The sequence below is a fragment of the Melopsittacus undulatus genome, chromosome 10 (assembly GCF_012275295.1).
Source record: "Melopsittacus undulatus isolate bMelUnd1 chromosome 10, bMelUnd1.mat.Z, whole genome shotgun sequence".
Lineage (NCBI taxonomy): Eukaryota > Metazoa > Chordata > Aves > Psittaciformes > Psittaculidae > Melopsittacus > Melopsittacus undulatus.
In genome coordinates, this window is record NC_047536.1 from 5069681 (window position 1) to 5092345 (window position 22665).

Here is a 22665-nt window from a genome sequence, read left to right on the forward strand (position 1 = left end):
TGGGGCAGCAGCAGTGGGGTGGGTGCTACATCCCCAGCATCCCTACAGCTCAAGGCAGGGGTCTGTATTCCCAGCATTTCATCCAGCCAGCACCAGCCCTCCCCTGTCCCCTCATAAACATTGACATTTCAGCCTGTTACCACCAATCAGGCAGCACCTGCACCCTGCCTTGTTCTGGGCCATGATGAGTATCTCCTCTGTGTGTGGCCAGAGGTGGGAGCAGCTGATAGAGCCCAATACACCTGAGGACTTCAAACATCTCCCTCAGCTGTGCAGCCTTTAATGTGGGTGAAGGCTCCTCCATGGAAGGTGAGAGAAGGAGCACGAGGGGGTGAGCAGGAAGGATGCAGCCCCCAAAAGGAGGGCAGAGCCTGGCTGAGGGGCAGGACACGGGGCAGCCGGGGAAGGGGCAGGACAGGGCAGGGATGGGGGCCGGAGGGCTGGGCTGTAGGAGGGACCGGCAGCGGGAGGCGGGCTGGGTGCCTCGAAGCCAGGCTGTGCCCGCAGCAGCTCCTGTGCGCGGTGCCTGCGGGCCGGTCCCTGTGCCCGGGGCACCCCTTGGCATCACCCTGGAGCCCAGAGCAGGACGGAGCCAGCAGCGGCGCTGCCACCGGCCGGGGAGGGCTGCGGACCGCGCTGCGGGGCCGGAGGTGAGGGACAACCCCGGCGGTGGCAGGGGCGGATGGGGCAGAACTGGGGCAGGGAGGGAAGGGCCCGGGCTGGGGCAGTTTGTGCCCGCTTCCAGCCCCCTGCACCGGCTGGTCCTGCAGGGGCAGGGACGGTGTCCACCTCCCTGTGAAGTGCCATTGCTGTGGGCACAGCGGGATGGCCCCAGAGAGCCACAACCCAGCCAGTGCCCAGTGCCTGGCATGGGGGGGGGGTGTCTTGGGAGCCAGGTCATGGCAGGCCGCTGCCTGCTGACCCCCCCAGGCAGGGCAGGCAGTGGGCAAAGTTGCCCTCAGGTGCCTCAGGGCAATACAGGTACTGGAAAGGGGGAAATTGCCCCATTTCTGCTGGGTACAGCCCTTTAACCCTGCGGCAGTGATACCCAACCCACACCCTTATGGGCCATCACCCTCCATACCCCCCTGCCCAGCCCTTTGTATAGGTCCTACCTCAACAGGCTGTGGTGTCCCCATGCCTTGCTTCCCACCCCTTGCCCCTCCAGCTTCTCAGCCAGCTCCTGCCATGGCTGTCCCTACCCAATGCACTCTGGTACTCAGACACTTGCCCTATGGGAGCCCCCCATGCACACACACAGGGTTGGGCACACACATGCAAGCACAACCCTGCTCTTCACATGTGCTTGCTGACAGCTTCCTGCTCATGTGCTCAGGGGCACCACAGCCATCAGCAGCACATCAGCCCCATGGCACTCTTGTGCAAGCAGCAGTGGGGAGCAGGCAGATGCCTTTACAGGGATTGTGCAGCAGGAATCCTGGCCTGGCTGTCCCTCGGCTCCTGCGGGAGGGGGCAGGGGATGTGTGGGATCATGCAGGCAGCAGGAAGGAAGCCTGTGCTAAACAATAGAGGGAAATGGAGGAACTGGAAAAAGACCGAGTGGCAGCACAGTCAGCACAGATGGTTTAGTGCAGAAAAGCGTGATTCATGGGAAAAAGGCCCTCAGTGCTCCGCAGAGACCACAGCTCTGTCCCAGAGCTGTGCCAGCAAAGATCTGAGGATGGGGTCCCTAACAGAGCGGGGCCCAGCCGGTGTCAGCGTGCTGAGCACCCAGCCGTGCCCCTCTGCCTCGAGCTGTGGGTGCTGGCAATGGGATGGGGTGGGTGGGAGGCTTCCCCCCCTCTGCCGTGAGTCACGCTGACCTCTCCCATGCCCTCGCCAGCAGTGACAGAGAGAGATTATGGTCTGTCCTTCCGGCCGCAGAGCCCTCCCCGCGCTGGCCGGCTCAGGAGCTCATCCCCTGGGAGGGGCCCAGCTGCTCCCCCCATTATCTGCCTCGGGCAGCCCCTCCGCCGGGACACCCCTCTGGCTGCTCCCATCTTCCTCACACCCAGCTCAGTGCGTGGCAGAGCCCGGGATGTTCCCTCTCCCAGCAGCTGTGCAGCAGCCCAGTGCCCCCTGAGCCCCCGGCTGCTCCGTTCCTGCCTGGACTCGGGTCACAGCCTCGCCGACAAAGCGGGGCCGGGATCCGGCAGCTCCGGGGAGGGGCGAGAGGCTTGGGGCTGAGGAACAACAGGATGCGGGCTCCTGAAGCTGGGAGGTGAGCGGCATCGGGGAGAGTGGTGAGGCAGGGGGAGCTTCAGGAGCTGCCCGTTCTCCCATCCACAGATGAGTGCCCCTGTACCCTCCTACCGCCTCCTCATCCCCTTTCTCTCCTCTTCCACAGATGATGGGCTGAGCATCCGTCACAGAGGCACCCCAGGGCCATGAGCTCTCCGTGCGGTCCTGACTCCGATATCGCAGACTGGCTGGCCACCATCCACTTGGAGAGGTACCGGGATGTCTTCAAGCAGCATGGGTACCATGTGGCCAGAGATGCTGCCTCACTGGACAGTGACCGCCTGCAGCAGCTCGGCATCACCGCCACTGGGCACCGCAAAAGGATCCTGAACTTGGTGCAGCAGACACGGGTGCTCAGTCAGTCCTGGAGAGGCCCCGCAGCAGAAGACGCCCATTTCCAAGCCATTGAGGGCCTGGATGTCCCCCAGGCAGGCAAGGATGCCATGAAAACAGAGCCAGGAGGGGCCACTGACGCCTTGGGGACGCAGCAGCTCGCGGCTGTGCCCACCCAGGCATCCCCTGTAGACAAGGACCCTGCTCCTCCCCTCGTGAAGCCTGTTCCCAAGCCGAGGACGGTTTTCCCTCGCTCCAAGCCGGAGCAGAGCTCAGCGCCTGCGCCGCCCGCACGCCCCACGGTGCCGGTGCACACACACAGAGACAGGGCCTCTGCAGCCTTTGTGGTGCTGGAGGGGTTTGTGCCGGGGGAGAGCTCCACGGATCTGGAGAGCCCGGAGCCCCGGCCAGCACAGCCGGTTGGGGCAGGGGCAGCTGTGGCCATGGGCATGGGGTTATCCCAGCTGCGGATGCGGGACAGTGCTCGCACGGGGAAATGGTCCCCACCAGCTCTGGATCATGGACAAACCCTAGAGGCATCAGAGAAATCCCCCCTGTCCATCCCGTCTGTCCCACCACGGCACAGCCACAGGGTCCCAGCAGCAGAGACCGGCACTGGTTGTGTTCCAGAGGGTCACCCTGCATCCATCCCAGCCAGGAGAGAGCCCTCGCCGTGCCCCAGACCAGCACCACAGCACACCTCAGCGTGCCCCAGACCAGCCCCACAGCACACCTCAGCACAGGGCAGGATGGAGATGGTGTCCAACGTCATCTATGAAGGACTCAAGCGCCTGTCAGCACCCACTGAGGACTCAGGAGGACAGGAGGGTCCCCAGGGCCAGGCTCAGCCCCCAGCTCTGTCCCCACAGGAGCTGACCCAGCCGGACAAGCCTGAGTAAGCAGATGCTTTCCCTCCCCACAGCGAGTGGAGGGGGGTGCAGAGCAGCCAGAGCCAAGGATCCAAAGGCCCCCTCCATTCCCAGGACCCCATTCCCAGCCTGGCCCTGCCCACCTCCGGGTGCTGACAAGCCCCTTTCACCACCTTTCCCGTGCCTCCCCCAGACTCTGCATGGAGCCAGCCCACAGGGCAGCTGGGATCCCTCTGAGATGACAGGGTGACCATGGACCCCTGGATGGCTCCTCTGGTCAGGGGGAGAAGCTGCTCCCCCTCTGCTCCTCCCCCCCCCCAAGCAGCAGGGCTGGGGGTCCCTGCCATGGTAAGGGGTGGCTGAGTGAGGGTCTGGGTCTGGCTCCTGCTGGGAGCAAGGTGGGAGATGTTAGAGGGGCTGACCTGGGATGGGAAATGCCTGTCAGCCACTGGGGCCAGAACATAGGGTTGGTAGGAGAAGGAACCAAAGGAGGGTGCTAGGAGCAGGGAGGGGATGCTGCACATCTCAGGGAACAAAGCCAGGCACTGCCCCAGTCAGACACAGCCTCAAGCCCATGTAAGCCAGATGGGAAAATGCTATGGAGAAATCCCACTCCATCCCAGCCGCAACCACAGTAACCCCTCTCCTGTTTTCCAGCAGCCCCGGATTGCCCCCTGTCCCACAGAGACCCACCAGCACATCAGGTGAGAGCACCCAGGGTACGCAGCAGGGACCTCCTGGTGCCCCCAAGGAAGGGGGGTGAGGGGGACACCTCCCTTGTCCCAAGGTCCTGCCCTTGTCTCATTCAGGGACACATTTGGTTCCCGTCTCTGTGGTGTTGTGGATGTTGGGGTTCACTGTAGTGGGCTCAGTGGGGGGTCCCCTCCAGGGCTGTCAGTCCTGGCTGGTTGCTGCCTGCAGCAGGCACTGCTGACTGCCTTTCCCTCCCATGTCTGTGCCCACAGAGGTCAGTGAGCAGCTCGTCAGCCCCTACAGTGAGACCATCTTTGGGCACATAGCCCCATCACGGGAGCAGAAGGTGAGAGGACACGGTGGGGATGGTGAGCGACCCCTGATATTGCTGCATACTATCAGCTGATCCCGGTGACACCGAGGTGCCTGGCAGTGCTGAGCATCACTGGTGGGCTGGGGGTCACAAGCTGAGCCCCCTTGCAGTGGGCCAGGCTGGTTGAGGAGGTCTGGGGTGGGAGAAGGCAGAGGAGAGATGTGACCAATGTCTCCTCCCAGGGTACTGGCATCTCCTCCGATCAGAGCTGCGAGGCCGTGTCCGAGCCAGACCTGGAGCGAGATGCATGCAGGTAGGAATCACCTCCTCTGGGCTCAGGAGCTGGGATTTGCATGCTGAGGAATAGGGACATCCCTGGGTTCAGCCTGAGAGGCCATGGGGGCTTTTCCCCCACTACAGAGCCAATCAGGAGTGTCTGGGATCAGGTCAGCAGCCACAGGAAGAGCCGATGGGCTCGGAGATGAGAAGGGCTGTGTTGGTGGGTGGCCCTTGAGTGGTCAGTGCTTGCCAACAGATGCTGTGGAGCCATTCCAATGGTTCTGGGCACCTACACACCAGGCAGAGCCTGGATTTGGCAGCTGGGAGCAGGAAAACACCAGGGAGGACAAGGATCAGTCAGAAATGGGATGGCTCTGAGGACCAGGTGAAGGAATGTGCGACCTCCAAAGGCTCCAGCATCATTTGATCAGTGTTTGCCAACCTGTCACACAGTGTGGTGGACAGTGAAATTATGGGGGGCACTTTAAAATGCTTTTGAAATGTCCTTTCCATAGCTCCTGATACCATCTCAGAAAGAGGAAGGAAAGTTGCTCTTCCCATTTCGGATGGGGAGGGTTCCTTTTCCTGTGTTGCTCAGAGAGGAGGTGCTGAGCTGCAGCTCTGTGTCCTTCAGCTCTGCCTGTGGCTTTGTTGGCCAGCACATCCCTGTGCCCCTGCCCCTCTGGTCCCAGTATTGATCGGTCCAGCTCTGGGAGCGAGTATGATCCAGTGCCACAATCCCAACACAAGCCATGGGCTGGAATTGCAAATACCTGGGAATAGGAGCTTTGGAGACAGAAATACTGATGTCTGCTGTGGAGCCACTGAACCAGCAGTTCAGAGCAGGGCTGGGTGCCTGTGGGTCACAGTTTCCATCCATCAGCTTCCAGGGAGCTGGGATGCAGAACATCCTGAGGGCATCAGCTGGGTGCTTTCAGCCCTGGACCCACCAGGGTCTCTCTGAGAAGAGACAGGATGTGACCATCAGCAGAGTCAGAGGAAGCAGCTGACAGGGTTTTCTCACAGCCTAAGCACTAAGGCTGGGGCATGGGGAGTTGAACAAGAGACAGAAAAGCCTCTGAAGACCTTTTGCACTGTGCTCATGAACCCTTTTGCTGGGCTAATTCAATGCTTTCCTCGCCACCAGTCCAACCATGATCCCACTGGAACAGAGCTATGGGCTATCTATGAGATAATCTCTCTCACCATCTTCTAGGGGAGCTCAATCTGGACCACGCTGCTCCCTGGCTTGGGGTCTGGGCATTGAGGGTCAGTGTTAGAAATGAGCTTAGAGCTGCCTTTGCCAGCAGCAAGATATCCTCAGCAAAGAGAAATGAGAAATTCCCTTTAAACCTGGGAGCTGCATCTCTGAGGGTCCAGCAGACCCTGGAGCATAAGCTGGGATTCACCCACTCTGACACTGAGCACCTTCATCCAAGCTGGTGATGCTCAGCCCCATGAAATGCTGGTGTAGAGGATAGCATCTGCTCTGCTTCAAACATCAGTCTCAGCAGCAGAGAGATGGTGGCACAGCAGTGCCTTTGTCACCCCATGGAGCTCAGGGCACTGGGTCAGACAGCAGCTCTTTGTGGTGAGGATAGTGGACCTTACCCTGGTTTGCACCAAGACTCATGATGAGATGATTCTCAGGAAGATGGGTACCCAGACTGCTACTCCCCACACCTCAAGGCATCTTCCCTGTGGAAGAGAAACACTGGGAATGGTGTATCCCTGACAGCTTATTCCTTATCTCCCTACCTACCTCAGGGTTGATTGTCTGGTCCATGAGCCCCACTTGAAGTAACCAGATCCCTCAGCAGCTCCTTGGTCCCCTCACCACCCGCAGATCCCTTTCCTCCATCACCTGCCCTCCATCTTCTAGATCCCCCATGTAAGCACTGACAGGCTGTGACTGCCCCATCTCAATGCACCTCAAGCATCACATTCCATGCTCAGCTGACCTGTAGAATTACCATTTCCTTGCCCTGGGGACTCATTTGGCCCTAAGGTTGGTTGTTTTCATTGCCCAGCACCAGCTGAAAGGGAGGTGACTTGGCCTTAGCACACTTGCTTGGAGGTTTGGAGCTTTCCTCTACCAGCCCTGTCCTCAAAGGCAGAGTTGGGAGTTGGCTGGGTCTTGGTGTGCTCTTGGGATGCTGAGAGACCCCACTCCAGCTGGACCATGAGCTCTGCTTGTCCCTGCTGGATGCTGCTTGTCCTCCAGCTCTTTGTGGCCTCAGTGGCTGTAAATCATGGCTCAGGAAAGGGCTGTCATGGGGATTTCCTCTTCTTCTGTTGCCCTGACCCATTGAGAACATCTCTCTCCCACTTGGCTCTGACATCAAGGCTGATGTCCACCTATGATGTGCAGCCCCTCCTGACAGAGCTGGACACCAGGCTGGGACCACAGCCAGATGTATCACCCTGCCAAGGCTCTGTTACACCAATTCAACAGCAATGATCATTGTGATCTGAGCCTCCAACCACCCACGGCTGTTTCTTGTCTTTCTGAAGCCAAACAGGCCATTTTTCCTCCCCAGCCCCACACACTATCCCAGAGCTGACCCCTAGCCTGGGTGGCTCCAACCCAACATCCTCCCAGAGAGACAGCAGGTCTTGCTTTTGTCCCACATGGGCCAACAATGTCCAATGGCCTCCTCAGGTGCTTATCCATGGCCAAAGCACGGGTCCATGCATTTCCTTGGTTCCTATTATGAGGCAGTGCTCAAAACAAGGTGTTTTGAGAATATGCAATGAGAGAAGGGGTTTGCAGTCATTCCCCTGGTCCAAAAGCATCCCAGCACATGGTATGGTGCTGGAGGTGGTTCTCCCTTTGAGTAAACCCCAGTGGGTTTCTCCTCCGTGCATTTCTCCTTCTTCAACATCCCATAGTGAGGATTCCTGCAGATCAGCTGCTTCTGCACCTTGCTCCTGCTGGCTTTATCTGCTGTCACCCAGCTCCTGTGACCAGAGCAGAGGTGGCCAGGGGATGCTTTTATGCCCTCCTCATGCTGCTCATGACTTCAGGAACCTGCCCCATCACTCACCCTTTCCCCACTGGAGAAGTGAAGGACCACTTGCTCACGTGCTCCTCATGCAGAAGCTGTGACAGGGCTTAGACCATCCTCATTGCCTTTCTTGGAATCTGTTCTTCATCCTAGCATTGGATGCCACCAGTGACCAGTGGCAAGGACACTCTGCTGCTGATGCTGCAGCTGGGGTGTCCCAGCTTCCATGGCTCTCTTGCTGCCCATCACCATCACACCTGGGCAGCTCTGCTCTTTGCTCATGAGACTGTCAGACATTTTCCAGCACATTTCCTTTCCAGAGAAAAAGCCACGTCTGGCTGGGAGGGCTGAGGGGAAGGGGCAGGCTTAGTTATTTTTATAACTTCCTTTTATTGTTATGGCTGGATGGGCTCACCAGGCCTGGCTGAGGGGATAGCACAGTTCCCAACAGCAGGAGATGGCTGCAGGAGCTCCATCAGCCCATCTCTCCATCCCAATCCCTTTGCAAGACACAAGGGCAGGTAGGCAGGTGTCATGGCAGAAGGACATTCCCAGTGGCACAAACACTGGAGGGGTAGAAGGAGAAGGAAGCTGAAACCCCTGGTGAGGAGGTCTGGGGTGGATGTAGAGTAGGGAGCAGGAGGTGGGACTGGCCTTGGTTTGCTGCCTGTGAAGAGGGGCAGGTGATGCCAGGGGTTTGGAGATGTGCAGTGGCCTGTGCAGTGTTACCCACAGTGGGGAAGCCCATTTTGCCAGGTAGCCCCAGCCTTGCCACCACGTAGGACTGTCTGAGCCTCAGGCTGCTGGTGGCTATGGGGATCATTAACACTGAGCCCTTGTCCCACCCTGCTCATGGAGGTGCAAACATCACATCTCTGGGTGTCCTGAGGAGCTCAGGATGGGGCCAGGAGCAGTGCGAGACATCCCAATGGGATGACATTAAGCTGTCATAGGCCAGCTCCCTCATAGCCCTGTTTCCTACAGGACAAGCAGTGAGAGCAGCAGTGAGGGAAGGAGTGAGGAAGAGGAGACCCGGTCCCGGCTCATTGACCGCATCATCCAGAATGACACGGAGGGATACTCCACTGTGGAGGCACCGCGGGCCGAGGACACCCCGTTCATCCTGCCTGCACATCTCTACATGGATGAGGTCCTGGACGATCTCACCATCTCCCCTTATGCCAGCTTCACGTCACTGTCTGAGCCCCGGCCCACCATGCTCAGTGGATGGCTGGACAAGCTCTCCCCACAGGGGTACGTGCCCACCAGTCCCCATAGGTAAAGCCCCTTGGGCAAGGCTGGTGAGGTTGGCACACTGGTCACTGTGCCAGACATCCCCGCAGGAGAAGGAACCTTTTGGGTACCACTGCACCAGTCTCTGTGAGCCATTCTTAGGGGAACAGGGCAGATGAGGGTTCCCTGTGGGGATCATCTGCTTCCCAACAGCCTCGTTTTTCTGCTATCCCAACAGGAACTATGTCTTCCAGAGGCGCTATGTCCGTTTCGATGGGAAGAACTTGATGTACTTCAGCAGTGAGAAGGTACCAAGGGGCAGGATGTGGGCAGGGTGGGGAGGCTGCACTTAGAGCAGGATGCCTTGACACCACGTGAGCTGCCATGTCCCCTTTGCCTCCTGTCCTTCTGTAAGGAGCCAGCACTCCTTTACCATCACCAGGGCAGAGCAGCTGTGGTGGGGCTCTGAACACAGCCTTGTGCTGTAGGAAGCCTGGGGTAGCAAGGGTCCCTCTGCCAACAGGGAGCAGCAAGGGGGGCCCTTCTGGCTCCCAAGCACTGGAATAGACCACAAATGGGGGATCTCTGGGTGCCACCATGGACCCTACCTGAATCCTCATCTCCTTCTGGCCCCAGGCTCTTTAAGCCAGCACCCAGCTGAGTACTTAGGGATGTGCTGCACAGAGAAGCTTTTCTTGCTGTGGGCACTGCACTGTGGGTTAGGTGCGTGTGATGAAACAACCCTTTCCTGTCCCACATCCTCTCATCCTTCCATGAGTGCATGGCCCCATTTAGGCCTGATGTAGTGTGTTGGTGGCTGTCACACCACATGGGGTGAGAGACACTGCTTATGAGGCCCCCATCAGTGGCACCCATGCAGAAACAGGCACCATGCACAGCCCACAGCTGCAAGAGCTTGCAGGCATCCCTGTCCCATCTCCTTACTCCTATGGTAATGGCACCACAGGGGCAGGTGCTGGGGTGGGTGGAAGACCCACAGGAAGGGCAAAGGGGATAACCCTGCTTGGGGCTCACTCCAGGAGCCCTACCCCAAGGGGGTGATCCCGCTGTCTGTCATTGAGATGGCTCGCTGCACCAAGGACAACAAGTTCCAGGTCATCACCAGCCACCGGATCTTTGTCTTCCGTGCTGAGAATGAGGGTAAGTGAAGACCCCAGCCAGGGACCACTGGTCCCTAAGGAACCTTCCCTGCCTCCATCCTCCAGACAGAGCATCCGGGGGGCAGCTCTCACCCCATCCCCAGACCATCCAGCCACGATGATCAAGGGGACCTGTCCCTTGCCATGTCTGCTGGGTGCTCTGCTCCATGCCAGGGCTGTTGGGAAGGGCTCAGACCCACTCCTTCATGCCTGGTCCCCAGCCCAGAGGAATGAGTGGTGCTCCACGCTGCAGAAGAAGGTGACGGAGCAGCGCCTGGTGGGGTCCCGGCCCCGGCCCATCAACACCGCCCACTGCCAGAAATCAGGAACCCTGGAGCTGAAGGGACAGAAGTCCAAGGTGTTTGCAACCCTGAGCCTGCCTGAGATGTGGCTGTACAAGAGCGAGCAGGTTGGTGGCTGCACCAGACATTGCAGAAGACTGAACGGGATGAGGGCAATTGGAGGGGTGGAGGGATTTTAGCTAGGGCTGGTGCCAAAGGGAGAGCAGAGAGGAAGAAGACAGATAGGAGAAAGGGAATGGCAGAGCAGGAAGCGGGAGATGCTGCACACAACAGAAGTAGTAGGAGCTTGGGCTTGGAGATGCAGGTACCAGGAATGAACCCCCCCTTCCAATCTTCTCACTGTGACCTGCTTCCCACAGGGTTCCCCTCCTCCTGCCTGCTGAGCTTCCTCAGCACCCCTGTTTCTTTCTCAATCACTTCATTTTCAGTTTGCAGACATGCACTGAGCAACACAGAGTCTCTGTGGTTTCTGCTCAAGTTGATACTTGCTTTATGAGTGTGCCTGACCCCAAAATTGAGGGGCTGCATGCCTTTCATTTTAAGGTGTCATGTACTTGCAGGATGCTTTATGTCAGCCCTCATGAGGTACCTGAGAGATGTGACTTGGTACCAGGTCTGCCTGTCCAAGCAAAGCAGGGATAGGATGCTGGGGGTGCTGGATGGAGCAACCTGGCTCCAGCCCCAGCGTCACAGGCATGTCTGGGTGGTGCATCCACTGCAGCCATGGTGCTGCAGAGCCAACACCAGTGTCACTCTGAATTGCAGTTCTTTAAAATGGGCATCGGCATCTGCGTGATTGAGATGCGTGGCTGCACCATTCGCGAAGCCAAGAACCGCAGCTTCGAGCTCATCACCCCCTCCAAGATATTCAGGTATCCCAGTTATCCAGTGGGATGAGGTGGGGGGAGCAGGCAGATGCTGGACCCAGGTGCTGGCTGCTCCAGGCCCCTGAGTATTGGCTGTGCTGGTGTTCATAGCTTTGTGGCGGAGTCGGAGCGGGATAAGAGGGAGTGGATGGAGGCCCTGCAGGAGGCCATAGCTGAGATGCTCTATGACTACGAGGTGGCAGAGAAGATCTGGTCCAACAAAGCTAACAAACACTGTGCGGACTGCTGGGCTCCAAGCCCCGACTGGGCATCCATCAACCTGTGTGTGGTCATCTGCAAGCAGTGTGCAGGCCAGTACATCTCCTATGGGGGTCCCATGGGTGTGGGTTGGGGGTGCTGGCTGGGGTATGGGTGCGACTCGGGTACCACTTCCCCTGGTGGGATCAAGGGGTGCTCACTCTCTTGCTCCCCACAGGGCAGCACCGCAGTCTGGGCTCCAACATCTCCAAAGTGCAAAGCCTGAAGCTTGACACCAGTGTCTGGTCCAACGAAATCGTACAGGTAGAGGCACTCAGGGCAGGATGCTGGGGCTGGCACAGCAGGCTCAGGGTCCTGGCTGCTTCTTCAGGAAGGACAGCAGCCCCATGGTCCCCTCGGGAATGCAGTGATGCTGCTCCTCCTGCCTGACCCTCACCATGACCTCGGGACTCTCCTATAGCTCTTTATCATGCTGGGAAACGACCGAGCCAACCGGTTTTGGGCTGCTCGCCTCCCCGCTGCTGAGGCCCTGCACCCAGATGCCAGCGCTGAGCAGAGACGGGACTTCATCTCCCGCAAGTACCGAGAGGGACGGTACCGCCTGCCCCATCCCCACTACACCACACAGGAGGACGTGCTCCAGGTAGGAGCAGGGAACCTTGGGATGCAGGCAGGATACTGGGGTGCTGGGAACCATCGCAGAGCTCCATCCAGAGATGCCAACACCTCCTGCTTGGCTGTATCTGCCTGGACCCTTGTGCTAGGCAGCTCTGGGGGCTCGGGTGGGAGGTTGTACCCCACTCTGCCTACCTCCAAGCACCCCCAGCACCAGGCTGGGGGTCTCTGTGTGCCAGGACATGGTCCTTACAGGCACTTCTCCCATCCCAGGCACTGTGCACTGCAGTGACAGGACCAGCTCTGCTCAAGACCGTCCTGCAGTTCTTCTCATCCACGGAGGCTGGGCTGGCGGCTGACCCTGCTGCCTGTGAGGTGGCACTGGAGAGGAAAAGGCTCAGGAACCATTCAGGTATAAGGAACCCCAAGCCCCATCTGTCTGTGATATGGGGGTTTCCTCCTATCCACTGCCCCCCGCAGCATGCCCCAAGGCTGGGGACAGGCAGGACATTAGATGTTGTGGCTCACCGGGTGACCCACCTGCCCCCTCTTTTGGGATGGGATGGGGCATGGCAGTGGGTTCTTCTGGAGTGCCTATTCAGGGAGCCCCATGCCTGGCACACCTGCTTGCCCACACCTGCATGAGTGGGGTCTCCCTGCCCCTCCAGTACCCACACCTTGGTGGGTGCCTGCTCCTGCCCACTATCAACATCATTCCCCACAGGGACCACCCGCACACAGGAACCAGGTCCGGAGGGTGTCTACAACGAGATCACGCAGCCAGTGGCACACAGTGGGTACCTGTACCGGGCCACAGCCGCACACAAGCTCCCGGGCACCAAGAAGAGCAAAGAGGGTAAGTGTGGGGAGCACAGGAGGGCACCCAGCGGGGGTGCACCCGGTGCCACTGAGCCCTGGTCCCGCAGACTTCCAGCGCACGTGGTGCTCCCTGGAGAGAGCCCTGCTCTTCTTCGAGACAGAGAAATGCACAGAGCCCCTGGGCCACATCGAGAGCGGGGACCTCCTGTCCATGGGCGTGAGCAGAGCTCAGGCAGTCACCAGCCCTGGCCCCACTGAAAGGTACCCCCAGCAGTGCCCCCACTGCATGCCCATGGATGGGCATTGCTCCTGCTTGGAGCAGGTTCAGCGTAAGGGGCTGCCCTGATGGGCTGCTTCATCCTCTGCAGGTTCCGCTTCACCCTCGAGCTCTTCCTCACTGGGGAGAAAGTGCAGCAGCTGGGAACTGATGGGCCTGAGACACTGCAAGCATGGGCCAGTGCCATTGGCAAGGTGAGCCAGCCCAGCCCCAGTGCCATGCCAATGGTGGGTCCCTGGGCTCTGTCGCTGCCTCCCCATTGTGCTCCCCACACCCTTCATCCTCTGTGTCAAGCATCCTCCTTCCCTTTGCAGGGGCTCCCATCCTCCCCAGCAATCTGCCCCCATCCTTATGGGGGTTTGTGCTCGGGTGCTGAGCCCTGTCCTTACCCAGCTCCCTTCTCACTCCATCCCACAGTGGTTCACCCCCATGAGCTGTCACTGCCTGCTGGGCTACGAGTTCCAGCGTGTGGGCCAGCTGCGCTACAAGTGCATGCTCAACCCCGAGCGGTGGCAGCAGGCCTTCTTCATCCTGCAGAAAGCCCACCTCTTCATCTGCCCCACTGAGGACGACGGGGCTGAGGACAGCATCAACCTGCGGCGGCTGCAGGAGCTCAGTAAGTGCTGTGCTGCAGCCCGAGACAAGGCACCATAGGGCGGGTGGCCATGCATGGCTCTGACCCCTCCACTTCTCACCTCAATGCAGGTCTGGTTCCCCCCATGGAGACTCCAGAGAAGAAGGAGCTGCTGATCCTGGTGGAGATGGGGAGGTGAGGCCTGGCTGTGGGAATGATGGAGAATGAGACAAGCAACCTCAGCAGGCTGCCCAGGATAAAGTCACTCATCCGTGGGTTGATGCTGGTCCCAAGCCCATGATGGGGATGCTACTGGGACAGCAGCGCTGTGGCTAAGGGGCTTACAGAGGTCACCCCAGCCCAGGGTCTCGCTGGTGTAGGGTGTTCCCTGGCTCAGCCTGGCTGTGCTTTGCTCCCTGTGCATAAGGGCAGGAGGGGATAACCTGCCACCCCTGGCAACCTTCATTCCCTCTTTTCTGCCCTTGTTGTTCTCAGGACATTTTACCTGCAGGGCTTGTCGCGGGCAGACTCAGCAGCATGGTACAGTGACATCCAGGCATCGGCAGGGGGCCGGGGCAACGCACTGCGGGACCAGCAGCTGAGCCGGGCAGACATCCCCATCATCGTGGATAGCTGCATTGCCTTCATCACGCAGTATGGTGAGCCTGGCATGGGGACCACAGCCACAGCATCCACCAACACACATGTGGTGGCCAGTGGGGCCAGGCAGCCCCATTAGGGATACTCTGGGTGGGATAGGGCATCCATGACCTTATGTCACTGTCCCAGGGCTGAGGCATGAGGGGATTTACCGCAAGAATGGAGCCAAGTCCCGGATCAAGGTACTGATGGAGGAGTTCCGGCGGGATGCCCGCAATGTCAAGCTGCGCATCAGTGACAACTTCATTGAGGACGTCACGGACGTGCTGAAGAGGTTCTTCCGAGAGCTGGAAGATCCTGTCTTCACCCTGGAGCTGCACCCACAGTGGAAGGAGGCTGCAGGTACATCCTCCTACCAAGCTGCGCTGCCTGCTAGGGACCCCCAGAGTCAATGTCCCTCAGGGCAGGGTCCTGGTACCTGTCAGCTCTGGATCTGCTGCATTCACCATTAAGCCATGACCTGTTTGCCTCACTGCAGCAATACCCTCAAAGCCCCAGCGCCTGGAGCGGTACAAGGAGCTCATTCAGCGCCTGCCTCGCCTCAACCACAAGACCCTGGCTGCGCTCATTGGGCACCTTTACCGGTCAGTGAGACACCTCCCTGCAGGCTCCCCTGGTCCAGCCGGGGTACCCAAGGCCAGCCAGAAGTGTGGGATCACTCCATTGCGCAGGGAATGCAGTGCCCATGTCCTGCTTCATCAGCCCTCCAGCTGCTGGGGTGTGATGAAGCATGATGTTCTGGAACACCTCAAATGTTCCCAAAGTCATCCTGCAGCAAGGGGAAGTAACAGGAGGTTTAGGAGTAAAGGACACCCCTGTAGGATGCAAACTTCATCCAGTGCCCCAAAAAAGAGGGAAAAAAACCAAATTCCACAGCTGTTTTTCAGGAGAGTTTGTAAGAGGCAGAGGAGGGTGGCTGGGGCTGGAGCCCTATAAAAGTGGGACCAGCCCCTCACCTTGTCCTCCTTGTCCCAGGGTGCAGAAATGTGCAGACCTCAACCAGATGAGCACCAAGAACCTGTCGCTTCTCTTCGCACCCAGCCTCTTCCAAACCGATGGTAAAGGGGAGCACGAGGTCAAGGTGATGGAAGACCTCATTGACAACTATGTCAGCATCTTCAATGTAAGCTCCCTGCAGGGCCTTGCCAGCCCCCTGCATGATGGCTCTGTCTCCCTCTCCTTGTAACCCTCCATGCTGCCCACCTCTGCCTCCCCCTGCATCCCTCCATCCTGGCAATGTGTCCTCACTCCACATTGACTGCATGTGTCTCCCTTCTCACACTGTTCATCCTTCCTCTGGCAGATTGACGAGGACCAGGTATCCCAGATGGATCTGGAGAACAGTCTGATCACCACCTGGAAGGACACTCAGGTACTGGGGATGTGCTTGTCAGGGACCCCTGGGCTGGTGGGCCTCCCAGGTTCCCACTGTCCCACACCAGATATATGGGGAAGAAACTTCCCCACTTGTGTCCCCTTCACCCATCACCCTGGGGCTCCTACCCAGGGGATAAGCACCCCCAGCTCCCTGGGTCACCATCCCCAGCCCCATAGAGAGGGGCTATGTGCAGCTCCCACACCAGCACAGCACCAACACCACCTGCTCTTCCCCCAGCTCTCACAGGCAGGGGACCTCATCATCGAGGTTTACCTGGAGCAGAAGCTGCCTGACTGCTGCGTGACCCTGAAGGTGAGTCCCAAAACAGATTGTGCTGGGGGAGACAGGGAGGGATGCAGGCACAGCCTGTCCCTGGGACCCATCCTGCCATCACCTGCAGCTCCCCGTGTGTCCGGCCCCAGGTGTCCCCCACGATGACAGCAGAGGAGCTCACCAACCATGTGCTGGAGATGCGCAATGTGGCAGCCAGCCTGGACATCTGGCTGACCTTCGAGGCCCTGGAGAATGGGGAGCTGGGTGAGTGTGGTGGGATGGCACGGGGGGATGCTCTCGGCAAGGCAAGGCTGGTGAGGAGAGGTGTGGGGTAAGGAAGGCAGCTTGCTGCTGGTGACAGGGAAGGGGACACAGTGTCTGTGCCTCCCCAGAGCGGCCCCTGCACCCCAAGGAGAAGGTGCTGGAGCAAGCTTTGCAGTGGTGCAAGCTGCCGGAGCCCAGCACTGCATACCTGCTGGTGAAGAAGGTCCCCATCGGTGAGGGCAGCTGCCTCTTCACAGGTAAGGCAGTCACAAAGGGTCCCAGCCTTAAAGGGTGTCCCCAAGGGGGACAGCTCTGCCTGAGCTTCCCATTGCCCTGGCTACCACCCTGCAGCCATCAGGGGCACATCCCTGAGACCACAGTGGGACCCTGACCCTTGTCTCCCCAAATTGGGCAGGCGTCAAGCGCGAGACCCCCAAGTGTGGGCTGCTGAAGTGCCGTGAGGAGCCCCCCAAGCTGCTGGGGAGCAAGTTTCAGGAGCGCTACTTCGTCATCCGGGATCGGAGGCTGCTGCTGCTCAAGGAGAAGAGGGTACCCAGGGGATGCTGAGGAAGGCGAGGCAGGGAGGGGAGCCTGGGGACAGCAGTGGCACTGTGGTGGCTGTCCTCGTGATGGGGTGGCTGGCACCAAGCTGTGCTGACCCGATGGATCTCCTTCTCCAGAGTGCCAAACCAGAGCGTGAGTGGCCCCTGGATGCAGCCAAGGTTTACATGGGCATTAGGAAGAAGCTGAAGCCACCAGCCCAGTAAGTGGTACCTTCCCTGGGGCATGCATCCCTCGGTTCCTTGGGCACCCACACACAAGCTCAGGCACTGGGAGCATGCCAAGCCTCAGTGGGACCCAAACCCATGACAAGCTTGGATCCATGGGGGAGTTCAGCCCCCTGCCGCTGCCCACAGACCTTGGGCTGTGTCTGAGCTCAGTGGTGCCTCCTCACAGCCCATCTCTTCCTTTCCCCAGGTGGGGTTTCACACTGACCCTGGACAAGCAGCAGCTGTGAGTATCTGTCCCTGCCACCCTGGGGCTTTGGGTGTTGAGATCAGTCCCCAGCTTCAGTGGCAGTGGGACAGCCAGGGGCAGGGCTATGGGGCCCGGGGGTCGGGGCAGAGCTGATGCCTGGCTGGGGCACTCAAGGGACAGAGTGGTAGGGCCACACACACCCTGGCACAAGATGGGGGCCAGGCTCTAGGGGCAATCTCCATACCACACACCTCTCTACCTCCCCATCCACACCAGCACCCCTGGGAGATGCATCTCCAAGCACCCACAGCAGGCTCCAGAGGGACTTGCCCACCCTGCTCAGGTCTGCATGCCACCTGCATGGCTGCGCTGCCTGCCAGGCTCCATCCAGCTCCGCGCTGTGTCCCCATCACCCAACATCTGCACTAAGCTGGGCTCCCTGCACTGGCTTCCCCAGCACCACCGGGTGCCTGGGCACAACCTGCTGATCCCCTCCCCATTCCTCCGACACCGCTGATGCTGGGGCAGGGACATGGGGATGAGATGTTCTGTTAAGGGCAGCAAGGGCAGATGAGCTGAGGAGCCCAACAAGCCCTGGCTTTGCCCTGAAGCATGATTTGGGTTTCAGAGGTGTAGTTGTGCCTGACAGCCCCATGTTCACAGGCAGGGTGACAAGGGGACATGGACCCCACTGGCCCTGCTCCTTGGCAACATCTCCACTGACTCCTCTGCAGGTACCTGGTGTGCTCGGGGCAGGCTGAGCTGTGGGACTGGACCACCAGCATCCTCAAGGCTCAGGTGGGTGCAGACTGGTGGTGCTGGGGCTGGAGGGGGTTGTCAGGGCAGCCCAGCATGACCCTGCTCCCTGTCCCTGTGCACAGCACGATGACCTGCGCCCCGTGATCCTGCGCCGGCGCTCCTCCTCTGACCTCGCCAAGCAGAAGTTCGGCACCATGCCGCTGGTGCCGCTGCACGGGGACAGCACCGATGCCACCATGCTCTCTGCCAACCAGACCCTGGTAAAGCCACACAGCTACCCCTGCCCACAGGGGCTTCTGCATCCACCCAGCTCCATGCACCCATCCCAGCTCCATGTGCCTCAGAGGCAGGTGCATGTGCAGGTCCCTGATAGATGCTTTGGGTGGGTGTCCCTGTGCTTGGTGCTGTGCTCGTGTCCACAACAGCTCCCTGCTGCCTGCTCAGGCATCCACAACCCTGCTCCATGTTATCTCGTGCTTACCGCTGCCCATCTCTTCTGTTTCCAGCGTCGCCTGCACACGAGAAGGACTTTGTCCATGTTCTTTGTGAGTACCAGCACACATTGGATGGGATGTCACCAGCAGTGGGATGTCACCTACACTTGAGACATGCCCAGGCCATCCTGCGCACACTGTGTGGCAGAGGACGGGGTGCCCATTGTTCTGGGTGTCCCATACCCAGGAATGGGGGTCCCTGCATAGTCCTAGTTTGTGCAAGCAAGACCCCAACAGACCAGCCCAGTTCCCACAGCCTTTCCCATTGCCCAGAAATTATCAACATAAGAAATATGAGGAAACAGGTTTAAGTCCTCCTCACCATCAAGTTATCTGCTTGGGGGTCACCTGGCTGGACCTCACCTGACCTGGCTCTGTGCCCTGCATAAGCACCCATCTTCCCTTCCCACCCCAGACCACCTCTGCCAAGGGATGCAGGGCTGGTGCTACAGCCTGGTGGTGAGGACCATGCCTCAGCAGGCACCAAAACGCTCACCCTCCATCAGTAACAGGGAAGAAAGGGCAACAGTGCCTGAGACAAGAGACCTGATGGATAATGGGTCCACAGCAGGGATTGCAGGGAGGGCAAGCTGGGGGGGAATGGAAGGGTACACTGCTGAGCGGTGTGGACAGTGCCCTCACTGTGACATCCTGCTCTCCTGCAGCCCATGAAGGTTCACCAGAACTCCCTGGACGAGCAGCAGGAGAAGGAGGCAGATGCTGATCCTGTCTATGAGGAGGTGGGCAACTTCCCCGAGCTGGCCACGCTGGAGCTGGGGCAGGGGCTGCTGGCAGACCTGTCGGCTGTGCCCTTCATGGACAGCTCCAAAAAGCCATCCCTGTTCCCTGAGCATCCTCCAGCTGCAGCACTGAGGTCCTCACTGCCAGCCAGCCCGGCCCAAAGGGTGGCAGGTCCCTCTGTCACCAAAGCCCTGTCCCTCGAGAGGGGCTTGAACCTGGAGAGTGACAGAGCTCCAGGCCAGGGGCTCAGACACACCAAAACAGCCTCTCTGGAGAGGAACATGGAGCCTTCCCTGGCACTGGGCAGGGACTGGGAGCAGGCAGCCACACCAGGGAGCAGTCCCAGTGCAGATACCACCGTGGAGATGCCAAGGAAGAGGAGCATTCAGCCTCCTTCACCCATCAACGACAAACTCATCCAGGAGCTCAGCAGTGTCATCCTCAGGAAGAATGAGGGCCAGCCACCAGGGCCGGGCCAGCCGGTGACATGACTTACTGTGCCAAAGGGGTGGCCACCGACCTGGGGGTCAAGTAGTGCCCAGCAGCAGTGACAATGGGTACCCCACACTCCTACAGCATGGAGCATGCACCCTCTTCCTCCTCCTCCTCACCTGGGAGTGGGGACCAGTGGGGACTAGTGGGAACCAGAGGACTAGTGGGGACAAGGATGCTGAGCCATGGTACCCCCTCTTGGGAGGGCTGGGGATGCTGCCCCATGTGCTCTCCCTCCTGGGTGGCATATCTGTCACTGGGCCCAGCACCATGGGAAGCAAGTAAAAGGGAAAATAAAAGCAGAAACATGGAACCCACATGTTTCAGCAGCATCCGCAGTGTCAGGCACAGGGCACATGGTGCCTGCTGGCATGGGGGAGCACAGCATTTGGCCCATGGGACACGTCAGGACAACCAACCCACCCCCCAGTTCCCTTCTTGCCTCTAGCATGGCATATTTGTGGGGGGAGAAGGGTCATCAATGGGAGCAGGGCTGGCCGTGTGTGCCTGGAGCGTAGTCCTGGCGATGGAGGACAGCTCCTGCTCAGCCAGGGTATTTATACCTCTTCCTTCCAGCAGCAGGGAGAAATAAAGGTTTATTTGTACTCTGGAGGGTTTGGTCACTGCAGGAGGAGCAATGAGGGATGCGGGGGTCCATTAGGTGGGGAAATAAGGGTGCCAGGGCCAGGCACGCAGTTGGGGGATTCATGGGACTGGGGCACCATCAGCAGAGGAGCTACAAAACTGGGATGAAGCCTAGATCCAGGGTGGGATCTTCTGCCCAAGGTTGATGCCAGCCTGGGACAGCGCAGCCCTTTGTGGTGGCACCACACTGCAGGATGTACCCCTTTGGGGCAGGGTGACACAGTACAGCACCCCAAGCCCTGCCTACAGCTGGCTCTGCTCATTGGACTGCAGGGGCAAGGCTGCCTTCTCCAAAGCCCTTCCCGAGGAGGTATCGAGCCCCCTCAGGCAGCAGCTGCCTGCATCCCGCACCCAGACCCGGAAATCCCGGGACACGTAGAAGTAGACGAAGGGATCAAAGCAGTTGTTGAAGGCGCTGAGCACCAGGGCCACAGTGTACCACATGTAAGTGGTGTTGTGGCACCCCGTGGCCTCAAGCATATAGTGGATGAAGAGCAGTACATTGCTGGGGGTGAAGCAGAGGATGAAGACCAGGAGGACCACAGCCAGGACATGCACCACTTGCCTATAGTGTCTCCCCTGGGCCAGCAGCCGCACTAGGATGCAGCTGTAGGAGGCGGTCATGAGCACAAAGGGCAAGCCAAAGCCCAGCCCCACCAGGCAGAGGAAATAGTAGACAAGGAACGTGTGCTTATCCTTCTCTAGGACATCGTGGCACGTTGTGATGTTCAGGCTCGAGATATGACTTGTCTGGGGGCACAAAAGCAGAGGGGTCATGCCCAGCCCCACCACCAGCCAGATGCCCACACAGACACCCGCCTTGACCCACGTCTGACTGGAGCCCTTCCACAGGAATGGGTGCATAACAGAGATGTAGCGCTCCAGGCCAATGCAAGTGAGGAAGAGGATGGAGCTGTACATGTTCCCATAGAAGAAGGCCATCATAGTGCGGCACAGGTAGTCCCCAAAGAGCCAGTGATTGCCCAGGAGGTGGTAGGCGATCTTGAAGGGAAGCAGGAGGGCAAAGAGCAGGTCGGCACTCGCCAGGTTGAGCAGGAAGAGGGTGCTGGAACATCTCCTGAAGTTGGTCACCAAGACCCAGCAGGCCAGAGCGTTGGCTGGCAGCCCCACGAGCAGGACCACAGAGTAGAGGGCAGGCAGGAGGCGGGTGGTGAGGGTGCTGTTGAGGAAACCTTCCACGGAAGCACTGGGGCAAGCAGCTTCTTCTTGGGCAGTGAGGGGGATCAAGGCTCGCCCTGTGCCACGCACTGTGGAGGGGACAAGGCATCAGGCTCAGCTCCCATTGCCCCTTCCCACTCAGGACCATGCAGGAGCTGTCAGCAGCAGCTCTAGGACCTGGCATTGCTCTGCCCCATGGCTCAGAACATGGGACCCCATGAGCCCAGCGCAACAGGTCCCCTGCAACCCAACAAGATCAAAAGGGCAGAAAGGAAACCCACAGGGACAGGGTTGGGATAAGGCCACCCATGCCAGCACAGGAGATGTTCTCCCAGTGGGGATGCTTCCTCCTCCTCCTGGCCAGGCCCCCAACTTGAAGGCTGCCTCCTTGTCCTCCTGCAGTCAGAGGCTTCTCACTGCATGCTCAGAACAAAAGTGAAGAACAGGAAGGTCCAGGACACCAGACAAAAACTGATCAAATCCCTTTCCTGGCTGGCTCAGAAAACATCCAGGTTTTGCTGTTCTGCACATGACCCCCAGCTCCAAAGGCTCCATCCAGATGGTCCTCAGAGCACCCTGGTTACATCCAATAGGTGTCCCACAACCTCTTCCACCTCTCCACATCCAGGGCACAAGGGAAATTCAGGTTAAAACAGCAATAACCTGATTTTTGCTGCCCAATGGACCAGGGGTGGCCAGGTTTCAAGTCTTCACTTAGGTTTTGAGCTTGAACACTCAGGGAAGGCAGCAGTGTAGTGGCCCGAGCTTTCACCATGACACCCAGATACCCCCTCCAAGTATCACAGAACAGATGGGTGCCTCTGTCCTGCCCCATCACCCTCTAGAACATGATGGGTGCCTCTGTCCTGCCCCATCACCCTCTAGACCCACCAAGGCACTTACCTGGGGAGACCTGGACGGCTGAGCCAAGGCAGGCACACCCGAGCAGGAGGGTGACACAGGTGGCAGCAGAGCCAGGCAATGGCACCGGCCGGGACATC

At 59.2% G+C, this 22665-nt stretch overlaps 2 protein-coding genes across 4 annotated transcripts; one reads left to right on the plus strand and one right to left on the minus strand.

Annotated features, from left to right (window-relative positions):
- Positions 1-474: 474 nt before the first annotated feature.
- Positions 475-20452, plus strand: ARAP3 (ArfGAP with RhoGAP domain, ankyrin repeat and PH domain 3). 3 transcript variants are annotated; one of them, XM_034066868.1, is made up of 34 exons: positions 475-650; positions 2348-3469; positions 4101-4147; positions 4409-4482; positions 4692-4762; positions 8721-8990; positions 9208-9277; positions 10010-10130; positions 10351-10538; positions 11197-11303; positions 11409-11608; positions 11734-11819; positions 11977-12159; positions 12405-12543; positions 12856-12987; positions 13058-13211; positions 13319-13421; positions 13645-13843; positions 13933-13996; positions 14297-14460; positions 14591-14803; positions 14940-15045; positions 15437-15584; positions 15765-15833; positions 16077-16151; positions 16262-16376; positions 16505-16633; positions 16792-16925; positions 17057-17139; positions 17355-17390; positions 18089-18152; positions 18236-18373; positions 18620-18658; positions 19273-20452. In XM_034066868.1, the coding sequence occupies exons 2-34, from the start codon at positions 2388-2390 to the stop codon at positions 19837-19839; spliced, it is 5370 nt and encodes a 1789-aa protein (XP_033922759.1). In that variant the 5' UTR covers positions 475-650; positions 2348-2387; the 3' UTR covers positions 19840-20452. The 3 variants fall into 3 exon arrangements, 2 of the variants coding, with proteins under 2 accessions (XP_033922759.1, XP_033922760.1); XM_034066869.1 differs by having other exon boundaries at positions 4104-4147; XR_004550062.1 differs by lacking the exons at positions 18620-18658; positions 19273-20452 and having other exon boundaries at positions 16240-16376; positions 18236-18353.
- Positions 20451-22664, minus strand: LOC101869037 (proteinase-activated receptor 2-like). The gene is made up of 2 exons (XM_005144989.3): positions 22568-22664; positions 20451-21753 (listed from the first exon to the last, which is right to left on the minus strand). The coding sequence occupies exons 1-2, from the start codon at positions 22662-22664 to the stop codon at positions 20729-20731; spliced, it is 1122 nt and encodes a 373-aa protein (XP_005145046.2). The 3' UTR covers positions 20451-20728.
- Between the last annotated feature and the right edge of the window lies 1 nt (position 22665).

What these genes read in the sequence shown, in the direction of transcription:
- LOC101869037 (XM_005144989.3), bottom strand. Translation starts at nt 22,664, where the DNA reads ATGTCCCGGCCGGTGCCATTGCCTGGCTCTGCTGCCACCTGTGTCACC. An exon ending in AGCCGTCCAGGTCTCCCCAG is followed by an intron (nt 21,754 to 22,567) that starts GTAAGTGCCTTG and finishes TCCCCTCCACAG; the next exon opens with TGCGTGGCACAGGGCGAGCC.
- ARAP3 (XM_034066868.1), top strand. Translation starts at nt 2,388, where the DNA reads ATGAGCTCTCCGTGCGGTCCTGACTCCGATATCGCAGACTGGCTGGCC. An exon ending in ACCCCCTCCAAGATATTCAG is followed by an intron (nt 11,304 to 11,408) that starts GTATCCCAGTTA and finishes TGGTGTTCATAG; the next exon opens with CTTTGTGGCGGAGTCGGAGC. An exon ending in GCGGCGGCTGCAGGAGCTCA is followed by an intron (nt 13,844 to 13,932) that starts GTAAGTGCTGTG and finishes ACCTCAATGCAG; the next exon opens with GTCTGGTTCCCCCCATGGAG.